The 21,026-nt window shown below is 38.0% G+C and overlaps 1 protein-coding gene across 2 annotated transcripts; it reads left to right on the forward strand.

The window, feature by feature from the left end:
* Positions 1 to 476: 476 nt before the first annotated feature.
* LOC117336799 lies at positions 477 to 4,637 on the forward strand. Of its 2 annotated transcripts, none has more exons than XR_004534655.1 (4): positions 477 to 780; positions 1,965 to 2,108; positions 2,671 to 3,061; positions 3,103 to 4,637. XR_004534655.1 is itself a non-coding variant. In XM_033897450.1 (4 exons), the coding sequence occupies exons 1-3, from the start codon at positions 564 to 566 to the stop codon at positions 3,000 to 3,002; spliced, it is 693 nt and encodes a 230-aa protein (XP_033753341.1). In that variant the 5' UTR covers positions 477 to 563; the 3' UTR covers positions 3,003 to 3,035; positions 3,077 to 4,637. The 2 variants fall into 2 exon arrangements, 1 of the variants encoding a protein (XP_033753341.1); XM_033897450.1 differs by having other exon boundaries at positions 2,671 to 3,035; positions 3,077 to 4,637.
* Positions 4,638 to 21,026: the final 16,389 nt, after the last annotated feature.

A 21,026-nucleotide genomic window follows, 5' to 3' on the forward strand; every position in this document is an offset into this window, starting at 1 on the left:
GTAACCAAGGGCCCTAGCATAGCTATCTTAGGACCCTAACTTAGTAACCAAGGGCCCTGACATACATGTACCATCTTAGGATCCTCCCTAACTTATTAACCTATGGCCCTTACACAGCTATTTTAGAGCCTTAGGTTACTAAGTTAACTTTGTATGTCCTTAATCAGGCACCGTATACATATTCTCTACTGAATAACAACAGCATTAAATTCCAAGTTTAGTAACTGGAAACGTCATTGTATTACAAGATTGTAAAACACGAATTTGACACCAGTACCTGCAATAGTTGACATGTCTCGTGGTTTAATTGGAATGAAATCCATGACATCTAAAACTATGCACTCTGTGACAAGTCTTGCGGAACGAAAACGTCAAAGCTGTCGTGCATTATTTATTGGTACTGACGCTATTATTTTAGCGACAACTCAAATCGCTAACAACAAACGGATTTCTATTAGTAACACAAACACGACAGCACGTGACAGGGCACCTCACAGGTAGATAGTGGTATATTGGCTAACTCTTAGGTTCGTCCATCACAGAATTTTGGAAATTTCGCAGGCATGCAGAGACAACGAGGATTTGTCTGGGCAGCAATCATACTATGCATAATCGCTTTGCTGTTCCAGTTTCTGGCAGTATGTCTCCCCCATTGGGAACGATACAAGATGCCAATGACGAAAGGAAGCATTCTACGGGGACTGTTTTCAACGTGTGAAATTATGGAAGACGACGATGATGATGGCGGCGCAATTTGTCTGATGCACAAGACAATCCCAGGTAAGGCTGGGTAGTGATATGCAGGTACTTAACGTTATCGGTGTCAGTGTAACTGACCAGGAGAGATGTCATGCGTGGTGTCAGTGTGACTGACCGGGAGAGATGTCATACGTGGTGTCAGTGTTACTGACCATGAGAGATGTCATGCGTGGTGTCAGTGTTACTGACCATGAGAGATGTCATGCGTGGTGTCAGTGTAACTGACCAGGAGAGATGTCATGCGTGGTGTCAGTGTGACTGACCGGGAGAGATGTCATACGTGGTGTCAGTGTTACTGACCATGAGAGATGTCATGCGTGGTATCAGTGTGACTGACCGGGAGAGATGTCATTTCTGATGTCAGGAGATCTGACCATGAGAGATGTCATGCGTGGTGTCAGTGTGACTGACCGGGAGAGATGTCATTTATGATGTCAGGAGATCTGACCATGAGAGATGTCATGCGTGGTGTCGGTGTTACTGACCGGGAGAGATGTCATACGTGGTGTCAGTGTAACTGACCATGAAAGATGTCATGCGTGGTGTCAGTGTTACTGACCGGGAGAGATGTCATGCGTGGTATCAGTGTGACTGACCGGGAGAGATGTCATTTCTGATGTCAGGAGATCTGACCATGAGAAATGTCATACGTGGTGTCAGTGTTACTGACCATGAAAGATGTCATGCGTGGTGTCAGTGTTACTGACCGGGAGAGATGTCATGCGTGGTGTCAGTGTTACTGACCGGGAGAGATGTCATGCGTGGTGTCAGTGTTACTGACCATGAGAGATGTCATGCGTGGTGTCGGTGTAACTGACCAGGAGAGATGTCATGAGTGGTGTCAGTGTTACTGACCATGAGAGATGTCATGCGTGGTGTCGGTGTTACTGACCGGGAGAGATGTCATTTCTGATGTCAGGAGATCTGACCATGAGTGATGTCATGCGTGGTGTCGGTGTTACTGACCGGGAGAGATGTCTTGCCTGGTGTTAGTGTAACTTACCGTTAGGGATGTCATGGTGTCAGTCTAAGAATAAATCATGCTGTGTATTAACCATATACTCTAGAAATAGATATTCACCTATCATGGAATAAGACGCATACAAAATGTGTTATGTAATAAAGTGTGAAGCACAATGTTTGATGAGTAGCTATTGTGCATTTAAAACCAAATTCTAATAATGTTCTGTATATCTTTCCTTTAGCATGGCTGGACGTAGTGAGGACATTCGAGATGTTCGGGTTGGTCTTGCTGTTTATTGTGGCTATCCTGCTCACGCTATATCTTCTCCTTCTACAATGGAAAGTCGTACTTCATATGATCTTCATCGTCACCCTCTTCGTCATCGGTAGGTCAAACTATAATTATATATCTCCTCGATAATATCTATCCAAGGTATGCGCCTTAGCTTCAGGCGACAGGCGATGTAGGTCCAATGAGAAAGAACTTTTTTTTTTTTACATGTAGCTGTATAAAAAGACCAGTTATGTCCATTCATCGTTACTCGATTTTATGTCAATTATCTGGGTTGTTTGGTTTTTCATTACTCAATCAGATTAATATATCTTTTATTAGCAGGCTTCCACACAGTGATGCCATATTGTATATACTATGTAGACGTTATTCATTTTACAACAATTGTGACACGTTACCTCGTATTAATATCTCTTGTTGGCCCGGATGAAAGCGCGCGATGGGTCTTACTGTTCTGTTGGAATAAACCGGAGTACGCGGGAATAACCCACGTGGTCGGGCAGGTGACCCATACCTTTTCACGTCCGATCGGGGAATCAAACCCCGGACGGCTAGGTGAAAGACAAGTGTGTTACCACTGTGCCACCCGACCACTCATTGTATCTTCTATAAAAAGAAGATAAACTTTTGTATTAATGATGCGCTTTTGTTTGCAGTGTTCTTCCTGCTGATTGGCATATCCGTATACGGCCACAACGCGCACGGAAAACATCTTCACGTCGCCTATGCCTTTGCCGTGATCGCCACTATTTTAACCATAGTCCCGCCAATTCTGCTGATAGTGGTATGTTGTTTTAGAAGAAAGGGAAATGTATGGATAGATCAGGAACCTGAGACATATGATCAGGAGTTTCTTGCTACAGAAATGCCCTCTAGCTCTTCCAGGAGATCGTCCAAAGTCGGGCCTATCACTGACACACAGGAGCAAAGGACAGCGTCCAGGGCATCACAAGCAATCTACGACCAGACAAAGGAACCACTGCCATAAAGGGGTACCACAAGGAAATAAGGAAACCATGGGGTGTAACGATGACTTGTAATCAGGAGGTGTAACCATGACTAGTGTAACCATGACTTGTAATCAGGAGGTGTAAACATGACGTACGTGTTACAATGAGGTGTAGTCATGAGGTGTAACTATGACGTGTAATAATGAGATGTAACTATGGCGTGTAACCATGACGTGTAACCACGAGGTGTAACCATGACGTGTAGCCATGACGTGTAACCATGATGTGTAACCATGACGTGTAACCATGACGTGTAACCATGATGTGTAACGACGAGGTATAACAATGACGTGTAACCATGATGTGTAACCATGACGTGTAACAATGACGTGTAACCATGATGTGTAACGACGAGGTATAACAATGACGTGTAACCATGATGTGTAACCATGACGTATAACCACGAGGTGTAACCATGACGTGTTACCATGACGTGTAACAATGACGTGTAACAATGACGTGTAACAATGACGTGAACCACGAGGTATAACAATGACGTGTAACCATGACGTATATCCATGACGTATAACCACGAGATGTAACCATGACGTGTAACCATGACGTGTAACAATGACGTGTAACAATGACGTGTAACCACGACGTGTAACCACGAGATGTAACCATGACGTGTAACCATGACGTGTAACCATGACGTGTAACAATGCCTTGTAACAATGACGTGTAACCATGACGTGTAGCAATGACGTGTAACCATGACCTGTAACCATGACGTGTAACCATGACGTGTAACAATGACGTGTAACAATGACGTGTAACCATGACGTGTAACAATGACGTGTAACCATGACGTGTAACCACGAGATGTAACCATGACCTGTAACCATGACGTGTAACCATGACGTGTAACCATGACGTATAACAATGACGTGTAAACATGACGTGTAACAATGACGTGTAACCACGACGTGTAACCACGAGATGTAACCATGACGTGTAACCATGACGTGTAACCATGACGTGTAACAATGACGTGTAGCCATGACGTGTAGCAATGACGTGTAACCATGACCTGTAACCATGACGTGTAACCATGACGTGTAACCATGACGTGTAACAATGACGTGTAACAATGACGTGTAACCATGACGTGTAACAATGACGTGTAACCATGACGTGTAACCACGAGATGTAACCATGACCTGTAACAATGACGTGTAGCTATGACGTGTAACCATGACGTGTAACCATGACGTGTAACCATGACGTGTAACCTTGACGTGTAACAATGACGTGTAAACATGACGTGTAATGACGTGTAACCACGAGGTGTAACCATGACGCCACTAGATATGATGAGGACGTCAATTTTGCGGTTATGTCAAGCACTACTTACAAGGGCGTGGTATTGTTGCAAACATGTTTTCAACTAAGAGGTAACCAAAGAGTAAAAAAAGAATAAAAACCCCAAAAAAAACCCCAAAAAACCCCGGAAAATGGAGGACCACTTTGTATCTAGTAAAGACAAACTTTGTAAATAAGGTATAACAAGTAGACTTGATGTTTTGTATAGATTGTCGTTCTATAGTTGTTTTACATCTGTGATATTGATTATGCTATATATTTTTTCATTAAATAAATCTTTTCACTTAAAAGCGCATTTTTTATTTTACTTGTAAGGCCACTCTTAAATGACTATAGCTGTTGATAGGACGTTAAAAAATACAATCTAAAATATATTATCGTACATATTCCTGATGTCTGATAACCTATGCCTGATTACATCCAATTCTAATACACCAAACATCAATGGTGGTTTGGTTAGAGTAAAATGATCTCTCGATAGACATGGTCAATACAGGTGTGTGTTAACTTGACACCAACAGACATGGTCATTACAGGTGGGTGTTAATGTGACACCAACAGACAAGGTCATTACAGGTGGGTGTTAATGTGACACCAACAGACATGGTCATTACAGGTGTGTGTTAATGTGACACCAACAGACAAGGTCATTACAGGTGTGTGTTAATGTGACACCAACAGACAAGGTCATTACAGGTGTGTGTTAATGTGACACCAACAGACAAGGTCATTACAGGTGTGTGTTAATGTGACACCAACAGACATTGCCATTACAGGTGGGTGTTAATGTGACACCAACAGACATGGCCATTACAGGTGTGTGTTAATGTGATACCAACAGACAAGGTCATTACAGGTGTGTGTTAATGTGACACCAACAGACAAGGTCATTACAGGTGTGTGTTAATGTGACACCGACAGACATGGTCATTACAGGTGGGTGTTAATGTGACACCAACAGACATTGCCATTACAGGTGGGTGTTAATGTGACACCAACAGACAAGGCCATTACAGGTGTGTGTTAATGTGATACCAACATACAAGGTCATTACAGGTGTGTGTTAATGTGACACCAACAGACAAGGTCATTACAGGTGTGTGTTAATGTGACACCGACAGACATGGTCATTACAGGTGGGTGTTAATGTGACACCAACAGACAAGGTCATTATAGGTGGGTGTTAATGTGACACCGACAGACAAGGTTATTACAGGTGTGTGTTAATGTGACACCAACAGACAAGGTCATTACAGGTGGGTGTTAATGTGACACCAACAGAAATGACCATTACAGGTGGGTGTTAATGTGACACCAACAGACAAGGTCATTACAGGTGTGTGTTAATGTGACACAAACAGACATGGTCATTACAGGTGGGTGTTAATGTGACACCAACATACAAGGTCATTACAGGTGGGTGTTAATGTGACACCAACAGACATGACCATTACAGGTGGGTGTTAATGTGACACCAACAGACAAGGTCAATACAGGTGTGTGTTAATGTGACACCAACAGACATGGTCAATACAGGTGTGTCTTAACGTGACACCAACAGACAAGGTCATTACAGGTGTGTGTTAATGTGACACCAACAGACAAGGTCATTACAGGTGGGTGTTAATGTGACACCAACAGACATGACCATTACAGGTGGGTGTTAATGTGACACCAACAGACAAGGTCATTACAGGTGTGTGTTAATGTGACACCAGCAGACAAGGTCATTACAGGTGTGTGTTAACGTGACACCAACCAACATGGTCATTACAGGTTGGTGTTAATGTGACACCAACAGACAAGGTCATTACAGGTGTGTGTTAATGTGACACCAACCAGACATGGTCATTACAGGTGTGTGTTAATGTGACAGAAAAAAAACATGACACTGAAATAAAGAGAATATAGGAAAAGAAGGGAAACCCATATAACCTAAGTGTCATAGTATGACTGTAGACGTCCTACATATTACTTCAATACCTTCTATATAAGGCATCCTACCAAAAACCCCTGGTCGTACAGGTTGTCTAAAACTAGTCACATATATGGCGATCTATAACCGGCATTTCCTTTACCAACTTCTGCACTAGTTGAACGAATCGTTGGCCTAAAAAGCATATATAGCAAAATTTATGATATACCAAAAGACGAGAGTTGCTATGGGTGTTGTAAAATAATACACAAGGTTTTGTGTACGCGTGCCCGTTACCAAGCTACCCACTCGATGTTGGAATATAGGTGTTAGTACACATAACTAGCTCATCCGTCACGGTGTGCTGGGAAACTGCCATCGATCACATAATGTTTATTTTATGTTGGTAATTAGAAGTGTGTTAATTATTTTCATTCAAAGAGAATGTAAAAACGATAGAAAATAAGCAATATTCCGTAATTACTTTGTACACATGGTCTTAAACTTACAAGATATGGACTGGAAAACTACAAGTTCATGAAAACAACTTGGAGTTATGATATGAAAAGGAAACCGCAATTCTAGATTAAAACAAATAAAACGAGAAAAATACATGAACAGCATTGAGGAGGTACATTGACAATAAGCATCTTCTGCGAATCGACGAGCCCCGCCATACAAATCTAGGTCAAATATCAAAATTAGAACTAAGAAAGGCGAATCATTAGTCATATCATAAAGGGATATAGATAATGTCCCGATGGGATCATGCTATCAACCTAATCTCAATACACAGTCAATTAAATCCTTAAGAAAAGAAAATGAAATACTCCAAACAGCGTTGTTATGTATTACAATACAAACACACACGAAAACATGGACTACAGTGTCTAACACAAGTAATGTTTGTGACGTATAATTTACATACAAGGGAATGGTGTACTACAATATCTATACACAAGTAATGTATACACCACGGTGTCTACACACAAGTAATGTATACACCACGATGTCTACACACCAGTAATGTATACACCACGATGTCTACACACAAGTAATGTATACACCACGATGTCTACACACCAGTAATGTATACACCACGATGTCTACACACAAGTTAGTAATGTATACACCACGGTGTCTACACACAAGTAATGTATACACCACGGTGTCTACACACAATGAATGTATACACCACGGTGTCTACACACAAGTAATGTATACACCACGATGTCTACACACAATGAATGTATACACCACGGTGTCTACACACAAGGTTTGTATACACCACGATGTCTACACACAAGTAATGTATACACCACGATGTCTACACACAAGGAATTTATACACCACGGTGTCTACACACAAGTAATGTATACACCACGATGTCTACACACAATTAATGTATACACCACGATGTCTACACACAAGGAATGTATACACCACGGTGTCTACACACAAGTAATGTATACACCACGGTGTCTACACACAAGTAATGTATACACCACGATGTCTACACACACGGAATGAATACATCACGATGTCTACACACAAGAAAAGTATACACCACGGTGTCTACACACAAGTAATGTATACATCACGATGTCTACACACAAGTAATGTATACACCACGATGTCTACACACAAGTAATGTATACACCACGGTGTCTAAACACAAGTAATGTATACACCACGGTGTCTACACACACGGAATGAATACATCACGATGTCTACACACAAGTAATGTATACACCACGGTGTCTACACACAAGTAATGTATATACCACGATGTCTACACACACGGAATGTATACACCACGATGTCTACACACAAGTAATGTATACACCTCGATGACTACACACAAGTAATGTATACACCACGATATCTACACACAAGTAATGTATACACCTCGATGACTACACACAAGTAATGTATACACCACGATATCTACACACAAGTAATGTATACACCACGATATCTACACACAAGGTTTGTATACATCACGATGTCTACACACAAGGTTTGTATACATCAGGATGTCTTCACACAAATAATGTTTACCCCACGATGTCTACACACAAGGTTTGTATACACCTAGATGTCTACACACAAGTAATGTATACACCACGATGTCTACACACAAGTAATGTATACACCACGATGTCTACACACAAGTAATGTATACACCACGATATCTACCCACAAGTAATGTATACACCACGATGTCTACACACAAGGAATGTATACACCACGATGTCTACACACAAGTAATGTATACACCACGATGTTTACACACAAGTAATGTATACACCACGATGTCTACACACAAGGAATGTATACACCACGATGTCTACACACAAGGAATGTATACACCACGATGTCTACACACAAGGTTTGTATACACCACGATGTCTACACACAAGGAATGTATACACCACGGTGTCTACACACAAGTAATGTATACACCACGATGTCTACACACAAGGAATGTATACACCACGATGTCTACACACAAGGAATGTATACACCACCATGTCTACACACAAGGAATGTATACACCACGATGTCTACACACAAGTAATGTATACATAGAGAATACATGGTCAGTGTCTTAAAATATAAGCTGTATTTTGGCGAGGGTAAAGAAAGACAAAAGTGGCGAGCCTTGGCGAGCCACTTTTGTCTTTCTGTCCCGAGCCAAAACTACAGCATATATTTTAAGACACTGACCATGTATTCTATTTATCCTGCAACAGTCATGAAAATAATCATCAAAAGTAATCATGTTGAAGTAAAACGGTGTCAAAAATGATAGAAATATGTTCGCCTTTTAAACGTAGTTTCACTTTGAAGTAGGTCAGTCGAACTGACGCACGTGCTAAGATTCCAAAATACAGCTGTTTTCTGGCACTGCCGTATACAGCAAAAATATATATGGTGGGTGTATTCCGACAATGCGGTGGCAGTTGCAGGATAAACCACGATATATACACACAAGGAATGTATACACCACGATGTTTACACACAAGTAATGTATACTTCACGATGTTTACACACAAGTAATGTATACACCACGATGTCTACACACAAGTAATGTATACACCACGATGTCTACACACAAATAATGTATACACCACGATGTCTACATACAAGGAATGTATACACCACGATGTCTACACACAAAGAATGTATACACCACGATGTCTACACACAAGTAATGTATACACCACGGTGTCTACACACAAGTAATGTATACATCACGATGTCTACACACAAGTAATGTATGCATCACGATGTCTACATACAAGTAATGTATACACCACGATGTCTACACACAAGAAATGTATACACCACGATGTCTACACATAAGGAATGTATACACCACGGTATCTACACACAAGTAATGTATACACTACGATGTCTACACACAAGTAATGTATACACCACCATGTCTACACACAAGTAATGTATATACCACGATGTCTACACACACGGAATGTATACACCACGATGTCTACACACAAGTAATTTATACACCACGATGTCTACACACAAGTAATGTATACACCACGATGTCTACACACAAGTAATGTATACACCACGATGTCTACACACAAGTAATGTATACACCACGATGTCTACACACAAGTAATGTATGCATCACGATGTTTACACACAAGTAATGTATACACCACGGTGTCTACACACAAGGAATGTATACACCACGATGTCTACACACAAATAATGTATACACCACGATGTCTACACACAAGTAATGTATACACCACGATGTCTACACACAAGTAATGTATACATCACGATGTCTACACACAAAGAATGTATACATCACGATGTCTACACACAAGAAATGTATACACCACGATGTCTACACACAAGGAATGTATACACCACGGTGTCTACACACAAGTAATGTATACACCACCATGTCTACACACAAGAAATGTATACACCACGATGTCTACACACAAGTAATGTATACACCACGATGTCTACACACAAGGAATGTATACACCACGATGTCTACACACAAGAAATGTATACACCACGATGTCTACACACCAGGTTTGTATACACCACGATGTCTATACATAAGGAATGTATACATCACGATGTCTATACACCAGGTTTGTATACACCACGATGTCTATACATAAGGAATGTATACATCACGATGTCTATACACAAGGTTTGTATACACCACGATGTCTATACATAAAGAATGTATACACCACGATGTCTATACATAAGGAATGTATACATCACGATGTCTACACATAAGGAATGTATACACCACGATGTCTACACACAAATAATGTATACACCACGATGTCTACACACAAGTAATGTATACACCACGATGTCTACATACACGTAATGTATACACCACGATGTATACATACAAGTAATGTATACACCACGATGTCTACACACAAATAATGTATACATCACGATGTCTATACACAAGTAATGTATACACCACGATGTATATACACAAGGAATGTATACACCACGATGTCTACACACAAATAATGTATACACCACGATGTCTACACACCAGGTTTGTATACACCTTGATGTCTACACACAAAGAATGTATACACCACGATGTCTACACACAAGTAATGTATACACCACGGTGTCTACACACAAGGAATGTATACACCACGATGTCTACACACAAGTAATGTATACACCACCATGTCTACACACAAGAAATGTATACACCACGATGTGTACACACAAGTAATGTATACACCACGATGTCTACACACAAGTAATGTATACACCACGATGTCTACACACAAGAAATGTATACACCACGATGTCTACACACACGTAATGTATACACCACGATGTCTACACACAATGAATGTATACACCACGATGTCTACACACAAGGAATGTATACACCACGATGTCTATACATAAGGAATGTATACATCACGATGTCTATACACAAGGTTTGTATACACCACGATGTCTATACATAAGGAATGTATACACCACGATGTCTATACATAAGGAATGTATACATCACGATGTCTATACATAAGGAATGTATACATCACGATGTCTACACACAAGGAATGTATACATCACGATGTCTATACACAAGGTTTGTATACACCACGATGTCTATACATAAGGAATGTATACACCACGATGTCTATACACAAGGTTTGTATACACCACGATGTCTATACATAAGGAATGTATACACCACGATGTCTATACATAAGGAATGTATACATCACGATGTCTATACACAAGGTTTGTATACATCACGATGTCTATACATAAGGAATGTATACACCACGATGTCTATACACAAGGTTTGTATACATCACGATGTCTATACACAAGGTTTGTATACATCACGATGTCTACACATAAGGAATGTATACACCACGGTGTCTACACACAAATAATGTATACATCACGATGTCTATACATAAGGAATGTATACACCACGATGTCTATACATAAGGAATGTATACATCACGATGTATATACACAAGGTTTGTATACATCACGATGTCTACACATAAGGAATGTATACACCACGGTGTCTACACACAAATAATGTATACATCACGATGTCTATACATAAGGAATGTATACATCACGATGTCTACACACAAGGAATGTATACACCACGATGTCTACAAACAAATAATGTATACACCACGATGTCTACACACCAGGTTTGTATACACCTTGATGTCTACACACAAAGAATGTATACACCACGATGTCTACACACAAGTAATGTATACACCACGATGTCTACATACAAGTAATGTATACATCACGATGTCTACACACAAGTAATGTATACATCACGATGTCTACATACAAGTAATGTATACACCACGATGTCTACACACAAGTAATGTATACACCACGATGTCTACACACAAGTAATGTATACACCACGGTGTCTACACACAAGGAAGGTATACACCACGATGTCTACACACAAGTAATGTATACACCACCATGTCTACACACAAGAAATGTATACACCACGATGTGTACACACAAGTAATGTATACACCACGATGTCTACACACAAGGAATGTATACACCACGATGTCTACACACAAGAAATGTATACACCACGATGTCTATACACACGTAATGTATACACCACGATGTCTACACACAATGAATGTATACACCACGATGTCTACACACAAGGAATGTATACACCACGATGTCTATACATAAGGAATGTATACATCACGATGTCTATACACAAGGTTTGTATACACCACGATGTCTATACATAAGGAATGTATACACCACGATGTCTATACATAAGGAATGTATACATCACGATGTCTATACATAAGGAATGTATACATCACGATGTCTACACACAAGGAATGTATACATCACGATGTCTATACACAAGGTTTGTATACACCACGATGTCTATACATAAGGAATGTATACACCACGATGTCTATACACAAGGTTTGTATACACCACGATGTCTATACATAAGGAATGTATACACCACGATGTCTATACATAAGGAATGTATACATCACGATGTCTATACACAAGGTTTGTATACATCACGATGTCTATACATAAGGAATGTATACACCACGATGTCTATACACAAGGTTTGTATACATCACGATGTCTATACACAAGGTTTGTATACATCACGATGTCTACACATAAGGAATGTATACACCACGGTGTCTATACATAAGGAATGTATACATCACGATGTCTATACACAAGGTTTGTATACATCACGATGTCTATACATAAGGAATGTATACACCACGATGTCTATACATAAGGAATGTATACATCACGATGTCTATACACAAGGTTTGTATACATCACGATGTCTACACATAAGGAATGTATACACCACGGTGTCTACACACAAATAATGTATACATCACGATGTCTATACATAAGGAATGTATACATCACGATGTCTACACACAAGGAATGTATACATCACGATGTCTATACACAAGGTTTGTATACACCACGATGTCTATACATAAGGAATGTATACACCACGATGTCTATACACAAGGTTTGTATACACCACGATGTCTATACATAAGGAATGTATACACCACGATGTCTATACATAAGGAATGTATACATCACGATGTCTATACACAAGGTTTGTATACATCACGATGTCTACACATAAGGAATGTATACACCACGGTGTCTACACACAAATAATGTATACATCACGATGTCTATACACAAGTAATGTATAGACCACGATGTCTATACACAAGGAATGTATACACCACGATGTCTACACACAAATAATGTATACACCACGATGTCTACACACCAGGTTGGTATACACCTTGATGTCTACACACAAGTAATGTATACACCACGATGTCTACACACAAGGAATGTATACACCACGATGTCTATACACAAGTAATGTATACACCACGATATCTACACACCAGGTTTGTATACACCACGATGTCTATACACAAGGAATGTATACACCACGATGTCTACACACAAATAATGTATACACCACGATGTCTACACACCAGGTTTGTATACACCTTGATGTCTACACACAAGTAATGTATACACCACGATGTCTATACACAAGTAATGTATACACCACGATGTCTACACACAAGGAATGTATACACCACGATGTTTACTTAATTTCGTGTATAGAGGACGATTGTGATGATGTAAGACAAGTGTATGCTGTATTCCTACATACTTATTTTTGTGAATTGAAGTTTGCCACATGAACAAATTAACACTAATGAGGGTAGTTAAACTATGATAGACTTCAAAATGATAACGCGCTAAAATAATACTACCGCTGAAATGTGTACCTTTACAGTAATTCTACCGTAACTCATATTGTTTTGGAGTCTGCACGGGACTTATAAAGACATGCTGATCTTAAAAAAAAAAATGAAAAAAAAAAAAAAAAAAAAAATGTACGAAATAGATGCTTGGTATTGAGTTTATCATATAAAAAAAAGAACTTTTGATTTTGATGGGAAGCATCGAATTGAAATCAATCAATATTTAAACTGTGTTCTGAGTAGTATTCTAAATAAAGTCTTCGATTTTACCATTAACGTGCCTGTTGAATAAAAGCACCTGTTCAAATATACAAACCTAGTTGATGTCATTTTGAAATTATATAACATAAAAAATATGAAACTGATGATATAATCGGTTAAATGCACTGCCTTATATATAATTTTAGAATTGTTCAGGCTGATTTTTTAATCCTTCTCTTTTTACTCATTTTGGTTCCAAGAAGGCCAGAACTATTTATGGTACCCTTAGCATCACTGGCGAATCAAAGAAGTACGATACAAATGTACGTGTGTATGATGCCCAGAGCATCACTTGTGATTCAAAGGAGGACGAAAATAGTGTAGGATGCGATTAGCATTACTGGCGATTCCAGGGGGAACGGACTTGGTGTAACGTATAGTTTTATATCAAATGTTCTACATTGACTTCTTATTTCAGGATACGTATCAACACAACATTATTTATGATATCTACCTGAAAAATATGTCAAGTTTTCAGGGAACCAGCTCCCATGGCGGATAAATGAATTTAAAATAAACCTTACATTTTGCCTTGTCACAATCATAACCATGACCATGGTGGTGTTGAAGATCGTTATCTGCCAAATAATTTTTATCGTACTAAAATAAAAGTTAATATACCTATTTCTAACATACAAAATCACATTCCTCGCAAAATATTCAAGATTCAAAACGTTTCATACATAAACCTGGCGATGCTTGTTTAGTGAGAACTATCGTAAATCCTATTCATTAACAGAGGAAGTGACTGATTGCGTGTCAAGTTATAACAGTGTCCAGAGTACAATATGATTAAAGATACAGAGAACATGACTGGAGTTGGGTTTGGTTTACCCCCTATCAACAGCTATAACTGTTCAGGAGTGGCCCTATCTTGAGTATCAAAAGCGATAAAATAGCAGTTTAGAGCACGGTTATAATAGGTTGAAAAGCCATTTTCGTTATGCCAACTCATCAATTATTTAGCAGTAAAGTTATATCAAGGGACTGTTAATTTCCATTGTCAATTTGCATGGACAAATAACAATGACATTAACATACATCATGGTGCAATGAGAATATTCCTAGTAGCACTCCTCCGCGAACATGCAACAAAGCAGGTCGATGTTGGAAAGGGTAGCCCAAAATATAGCGAATAATTTTAAACCAATACAGGTATAAGAAATCGGCGAACCGAACAATGGAACGACACAGACGTTCTGTCTTGTCAGCATTTATTCTGACCATGGCAGCACTAATCATACAGATACTCGTCGTGTCGTTGCCATTTTGGCAATGGACAGATGTTTATGAGTATGTCAACGCAAATACGACCCGATTTACTCATAGCCAGGTACAAGGACTTTGGACTGTCTGTGATTTAAAAGATGGTTTCTCAACTTGCTGGCAACTATCACAATTAACAGGTAAAGTGACCATATCGTCTTCAAAGTTGTTTATTTTTTTAGGTATTTGTAAGTCGATCTTCCATGCATCATTCACATTTATGTTAAAGATACAGATTTTTTGGCTGACCTAAATGTTTTATAGCCTTACAATATTACCTTTAAGTTAATGCGCACTAGTTCACACTGTTATATCGTTCATCTAATTATTGCCATATTCTTCTTCAATATTTTCAAATAATTTCTCGACTTCAAAGTAGGTCTGGAATTCATATTGTAGTAGGAATTGATTTGATTTTTTTTATTGTTTCCCGGCTTCTCCAAAATGTAGTATAATTTGATTAGATTTTAGAACGCTCCGTTCATATTTTAGTATGCTTTGATGAGAGGTTTCTATAGTTTTATGTCGAGTCGACCTTATCTAATGATTTGAGTTGATTTTTATATTGTGTTACGACCCGTCAAGGATGCAGCATAAAATATATAACTGTTCTTATGACGTAATATCAAGGACAAATATCTCTTTAGTATGGAAAATCGTTCTAGAATTTCACATAGACATCGCAATAATATTGAACATTCAAACCGGCAGATTTCTTGTCTGGGACGGTTTTCCATCGCTGTAAATGATGGTCATATTTTTACATAATGCATTGTGAGAAGTAATCTAGACATGTCCTTTTTACTAGGATATATAAAAAAAAAAAAAAAAAAATCTTTGCTTTTTATCAATAAAGATATCTTTATGCAAATATCAACATTCAAAGTTACCCGTCTGCATAGAGTATTTCCGCAGTAAATAGCTGTCGCTGTAGTACTAGGAAACATACGGTTTTGTTTTATGTGTTTCACAGCTATTGTCACTGTAGTACTAGGAAACATACGGTTTTGTTTTATGTGTTTCACAGCTATTGTCACTGTAGTACTAGGAAACATACGGTTTTGTTTTATGTGTTTCACAGCTATTGTCGCTGTAGTACTAGGAAACATACGTTTTTGTTTTATGTGTTTCACAGCTATTGTCACTGTAGTACTAGGAAACATACGTTTTTGTTTTATGTGTTTCACAGCTATTGTCGCTGTAGTACTAGGAAACATACGTTTTTGTTTTATGTGTTTCACAGCTATTGTCACTGTAGTACTAGGAAACATACGTTTTTGTTTTATGTGTTTCACAGCTATTGTCGCTGTAGTACTAGGAAACATACGTTTTTGTTTTATGTGTTTCACAGCTATTGTTTTATTTTATTTTGAGTGAGAATTATATCGGTATACTTTGTTGTTATTATTTTCATTCGTTATTTATTTTCATTCCATCACAAGAAGACCAGAGTTATTTAGTCGATGACTTTACAGAAACAATTTGGTGTCGAGCCGTACAAGATTTTTAATGCATTGAATCAATCAAATATTTGATATAATTTATATAATATAATCATATTAATGATAATACTGATAAATATATAATCTTATATATTTTATTTCATATTTTATATTTATAAGTGAAAATAACATGTCAGGTAGTGACTATATCAATACACTATAATTTTAAAACACCGGTTAAATGTGTATTATACATCAGTAGTTTTTATATATAATAATACCTCTTTACACCTGTAATACATATCAATAAGACAAGTTCGTTCTGTGTGGGGACCTACAGTAATATATCGTTAGATGAATTGTTGGTTCTGTACAGGAAATTTGTGGTTTTTCAATGCGATAGTTACCATACATGATTACCAAATACCCATAACGAGATGACCTAAGATAACCTATTGATTAAATACTTTTGATAAAGCTTAAAGTCAGGTGAATTGTAGCTTGTAATTAGTGAATGAATAAATAAAAAGATATACTTATAAAACAGTATATATAAACAAAAATGAATAATATCGGGGAGAAGTTAAAGGACATACAAATTAAAAAGGCTTTTTGATAGTATATGTTATAGTTATTGACTGTATGAGATAACACTAGGATATTCTGTGTTTGTTTTAATTACAGCCTGGCTTGAAGGAGTTAGGGCTTTGGAGACTATAGCGATGATACTACTATTCCTTGTAGTGTTGTTAATGACTGTATATCTGGCAAGCTGTTCATGGAAACTGTTTCTTCGCGTGATTTTCATCGTAGCCTTGTGTATTTGTGGTAAGTTGGTAATTCATTTATAGTATATATACGTCATATAAAAATAGTTGTTTTTTTCGTGTGGATAAATCAAAGCTGGTTGCTCATCTGTGAGGAGTACTAATGGTCTTGATCAATGATAGAATGGTTCTGCCGGATGAGTTTGGAATGTGTTGTTATTGCAGATATCTTACATTACATATCAGATAGATATGGTTAAAGGTTAATTATACCTAGATTGATTTGAATACATAATTTTCTCCTTAAATCAGCAATCAATTAACTGTTATGGCGCGTGATATGCTGAGAAGGTATTCATTTTATTAATTTGATTCAATTTCAGCCATCCTAACACTCGCAGGTGTTATCCTATATGGAGTTAACATTGAAGATTCTACACTTCACCTTTCATTTGCCTTTGCTCTGCTCGTTGCCATTTTATCATTTGTAGCAGCAGTGCTGCTTATGATAATGCATTGCTGTGAGAACCGGCATATCAATAAAATTTCCGTGACTGAAAGCCGTCGAACTGTAGATGGCAATAGGGAGGAAAGCACAATGTCGGAGAAAAGATCAATGTCAAAATCAAGGGAAGTAACTCAGTTTAAACAACTTTGTTGGGAATGCAGAAGATCACAGGTAACAATGGTAGACAGGTCTACATCTATGACATGGAACGGAAAAGGTTCTCACAGTGCCATGCAGTCCAGTCCAGATACAATAACAAGGTCCACATGTATGACCCCCAGATACGTTATCACCAACCAATACAGGCATCGGACAATTCCTGTTTACTGCAAAAAGACCACGCCCGAAAGCAAATTCGTAGATGATCATGGATTACATGGACCCTGTCGGAATTCTTCATTCTGTTGTAGATGTCAACATAAATTTTCAAAAAGGAAATCAAGTTTTGAATGTGATTGTCTTATTGGAGAACATAGTCTTTGCGATACATGCAAAGAAAAACAAAAGAGGCAACATAAAGAAGAATATGGACAAGATAAATGTGTTTCGGAACCACGTCCGTTTGTCTATGGGGAAAATGCCATAACTAAAGTCAAGTATGGAAAGAAACACCACGAGGCTGATGCTCGTAACTCGACGAAAGCGTCACCTTCACAAGAAAATCTTTCTCCTCCTGTGAGTGAGTTGGATGTTGTAGCCGAAAAACAGAATGGATTCTCAAGTGATAATAACGATGAACTCAGCCACACAAAGCAACCGATGGCCCCAGAAAAGTTGTCTCAAACGTCAATACAGAAAAACAACATAGAACTGGAATTAAAAGATACCACACCACGAAACATCACTCAACAGAGAAGAAATGTTTTTACAAAAGGCAAACAGAACGAAAATGACATGACGCTTCGAGATATCGATCAGATTGATACTAATAACACTCCAACGGAAACATTCAAAGAGTCATCAGCTGATCATCCGAAACAAGACATCAGTAATCCCGCTAAAAAGAAGACGAAAACAAGGAAGCCTGTCCGAAGTCGATACGCGTTCGATAAAATAACTGGAACTCTCCCTGACTATAAGACAATTGACGAAAAGACCGACGTCAATAATGACAGAGAAGAATCCACCACCAAACCTATATCAAAGACCAGTAGTACTGGCGCGCCAGGTCCTACGACTTCAAAACGGAAGAACCCGCCGAAAAAATGGGACCCTCCGAGGTGGAATTGAAATACGCCGGACATATCAGTCAGGAATCTACATCTCTATATGATATGCGGCCTTGAATGTCGCTGTAGAAATGACATTCTATAATCTAAATATTGGACTCTTTTTTTTTAAACAACAGCACTCATTAAAACAATCTGAAAGAAAAATCAAACAGCCTTTATTAATGATTGGCATCGGAAATGGCGTTGGACCATGAAAATAATCAGGATAGTATCGTTCACATTTATTCAGTTAGAAATAGTTACTTAATACCAGTAAGTGATTATACTCCCAACCCTGTAAAATAATTACCATACAAAAGTTTTAGTGGCGCGTTTAACGTCTTAACGGGATAAAAATACCTGTGAGGAGTTATTCTATACTTCATTTATTATTTATTATTGCTACAATGAAGTTGATTTACGTGGTAAATATATATATATATATATTTACTTTTTCAATGATACATGGCAAAGATAAAACATTTTTGTTGCATTTTAAATGATTTGTACGAAAAAACTGCTACTAGAATTTATGGGAAGGCAACATATTTGTCTTTATGTATTGGCTCTTGATATATGTTCTGTTTTCATATTCAGTCTTGCATACATACTGTTTGTGTGGTTAAAAATCTACTGCCCCAGACCCTTGTGATGCTCCTGTTCCTTCTAGAATCAATGAATGGCATATAATCTATTTATAATATCTTTGCTGTGTTTTGCCTTGCATGGTATTCTGTGTTTAAATAGCAAGCTTTATCGCTTTGGACCCAGTTAATTAGTCATAATTGAGCTATTTACATACAGTGTTACAAACATTACACTCCCGTAACGATAGAAACATTGGTTCAATTAGTGTTCACTCCATAGGTCGTGAAACCACTACACTATAATTAAACAATTAGGTAATTTGTTTTCGATGAAAAATTCATTAAATTCGGGTAACATACATGTACTTTGATTAAAATGGTCCCTATTTTAATAGAGGTTTTAATTGATGTCAAGTTGCAAGAATTTACTATTTATCCTGACATTGTTAACTGTTCCGGTTATTTTCCATCCCCTGTTAAAAGTATTTTGTCGGTATCAATATACCACTGATAAGATATTTTTAATGTACGTCAAACGTCATAGACTGTAACATTGCCCTATGTTTTGACGACGTCACATCAGACAAAACCCTCAGTCGTCTACCCTTCGTCACATTATTTCTGCAAAGTCACAGACGTGTTACTTACATAAGGTAATGTCAAATCATTTCCCCATCCATGTCAATTTGGTTTTCGTAAAGAGCATGGTTCTATTCCAGCAATTTATGTAGTTAAAGAGTTAATTACTACAATGGCAGAAATTCTAATGTGTATTGTTGTTTCTTAGACAACGAGAAAGCATTTGATAGAATCTGGCAGAATGGTCTTTTCTATAAGTTGTATTATGATTTAAATATAAA

Source organism: Pecten maximus, chromosome 10, assembly GCF_902652985.1.
Source record: "Pecten maximus chromosome 10, xPecMax1.1, whole genome shotgun sequence".
Taxonomy (NCBI): domain Eukaryota; kingdom Metazoa; phylum Mollusca; class Bivalvia; order Pectinida; family Pectinidae; genus Pecten; species Pecten maximus.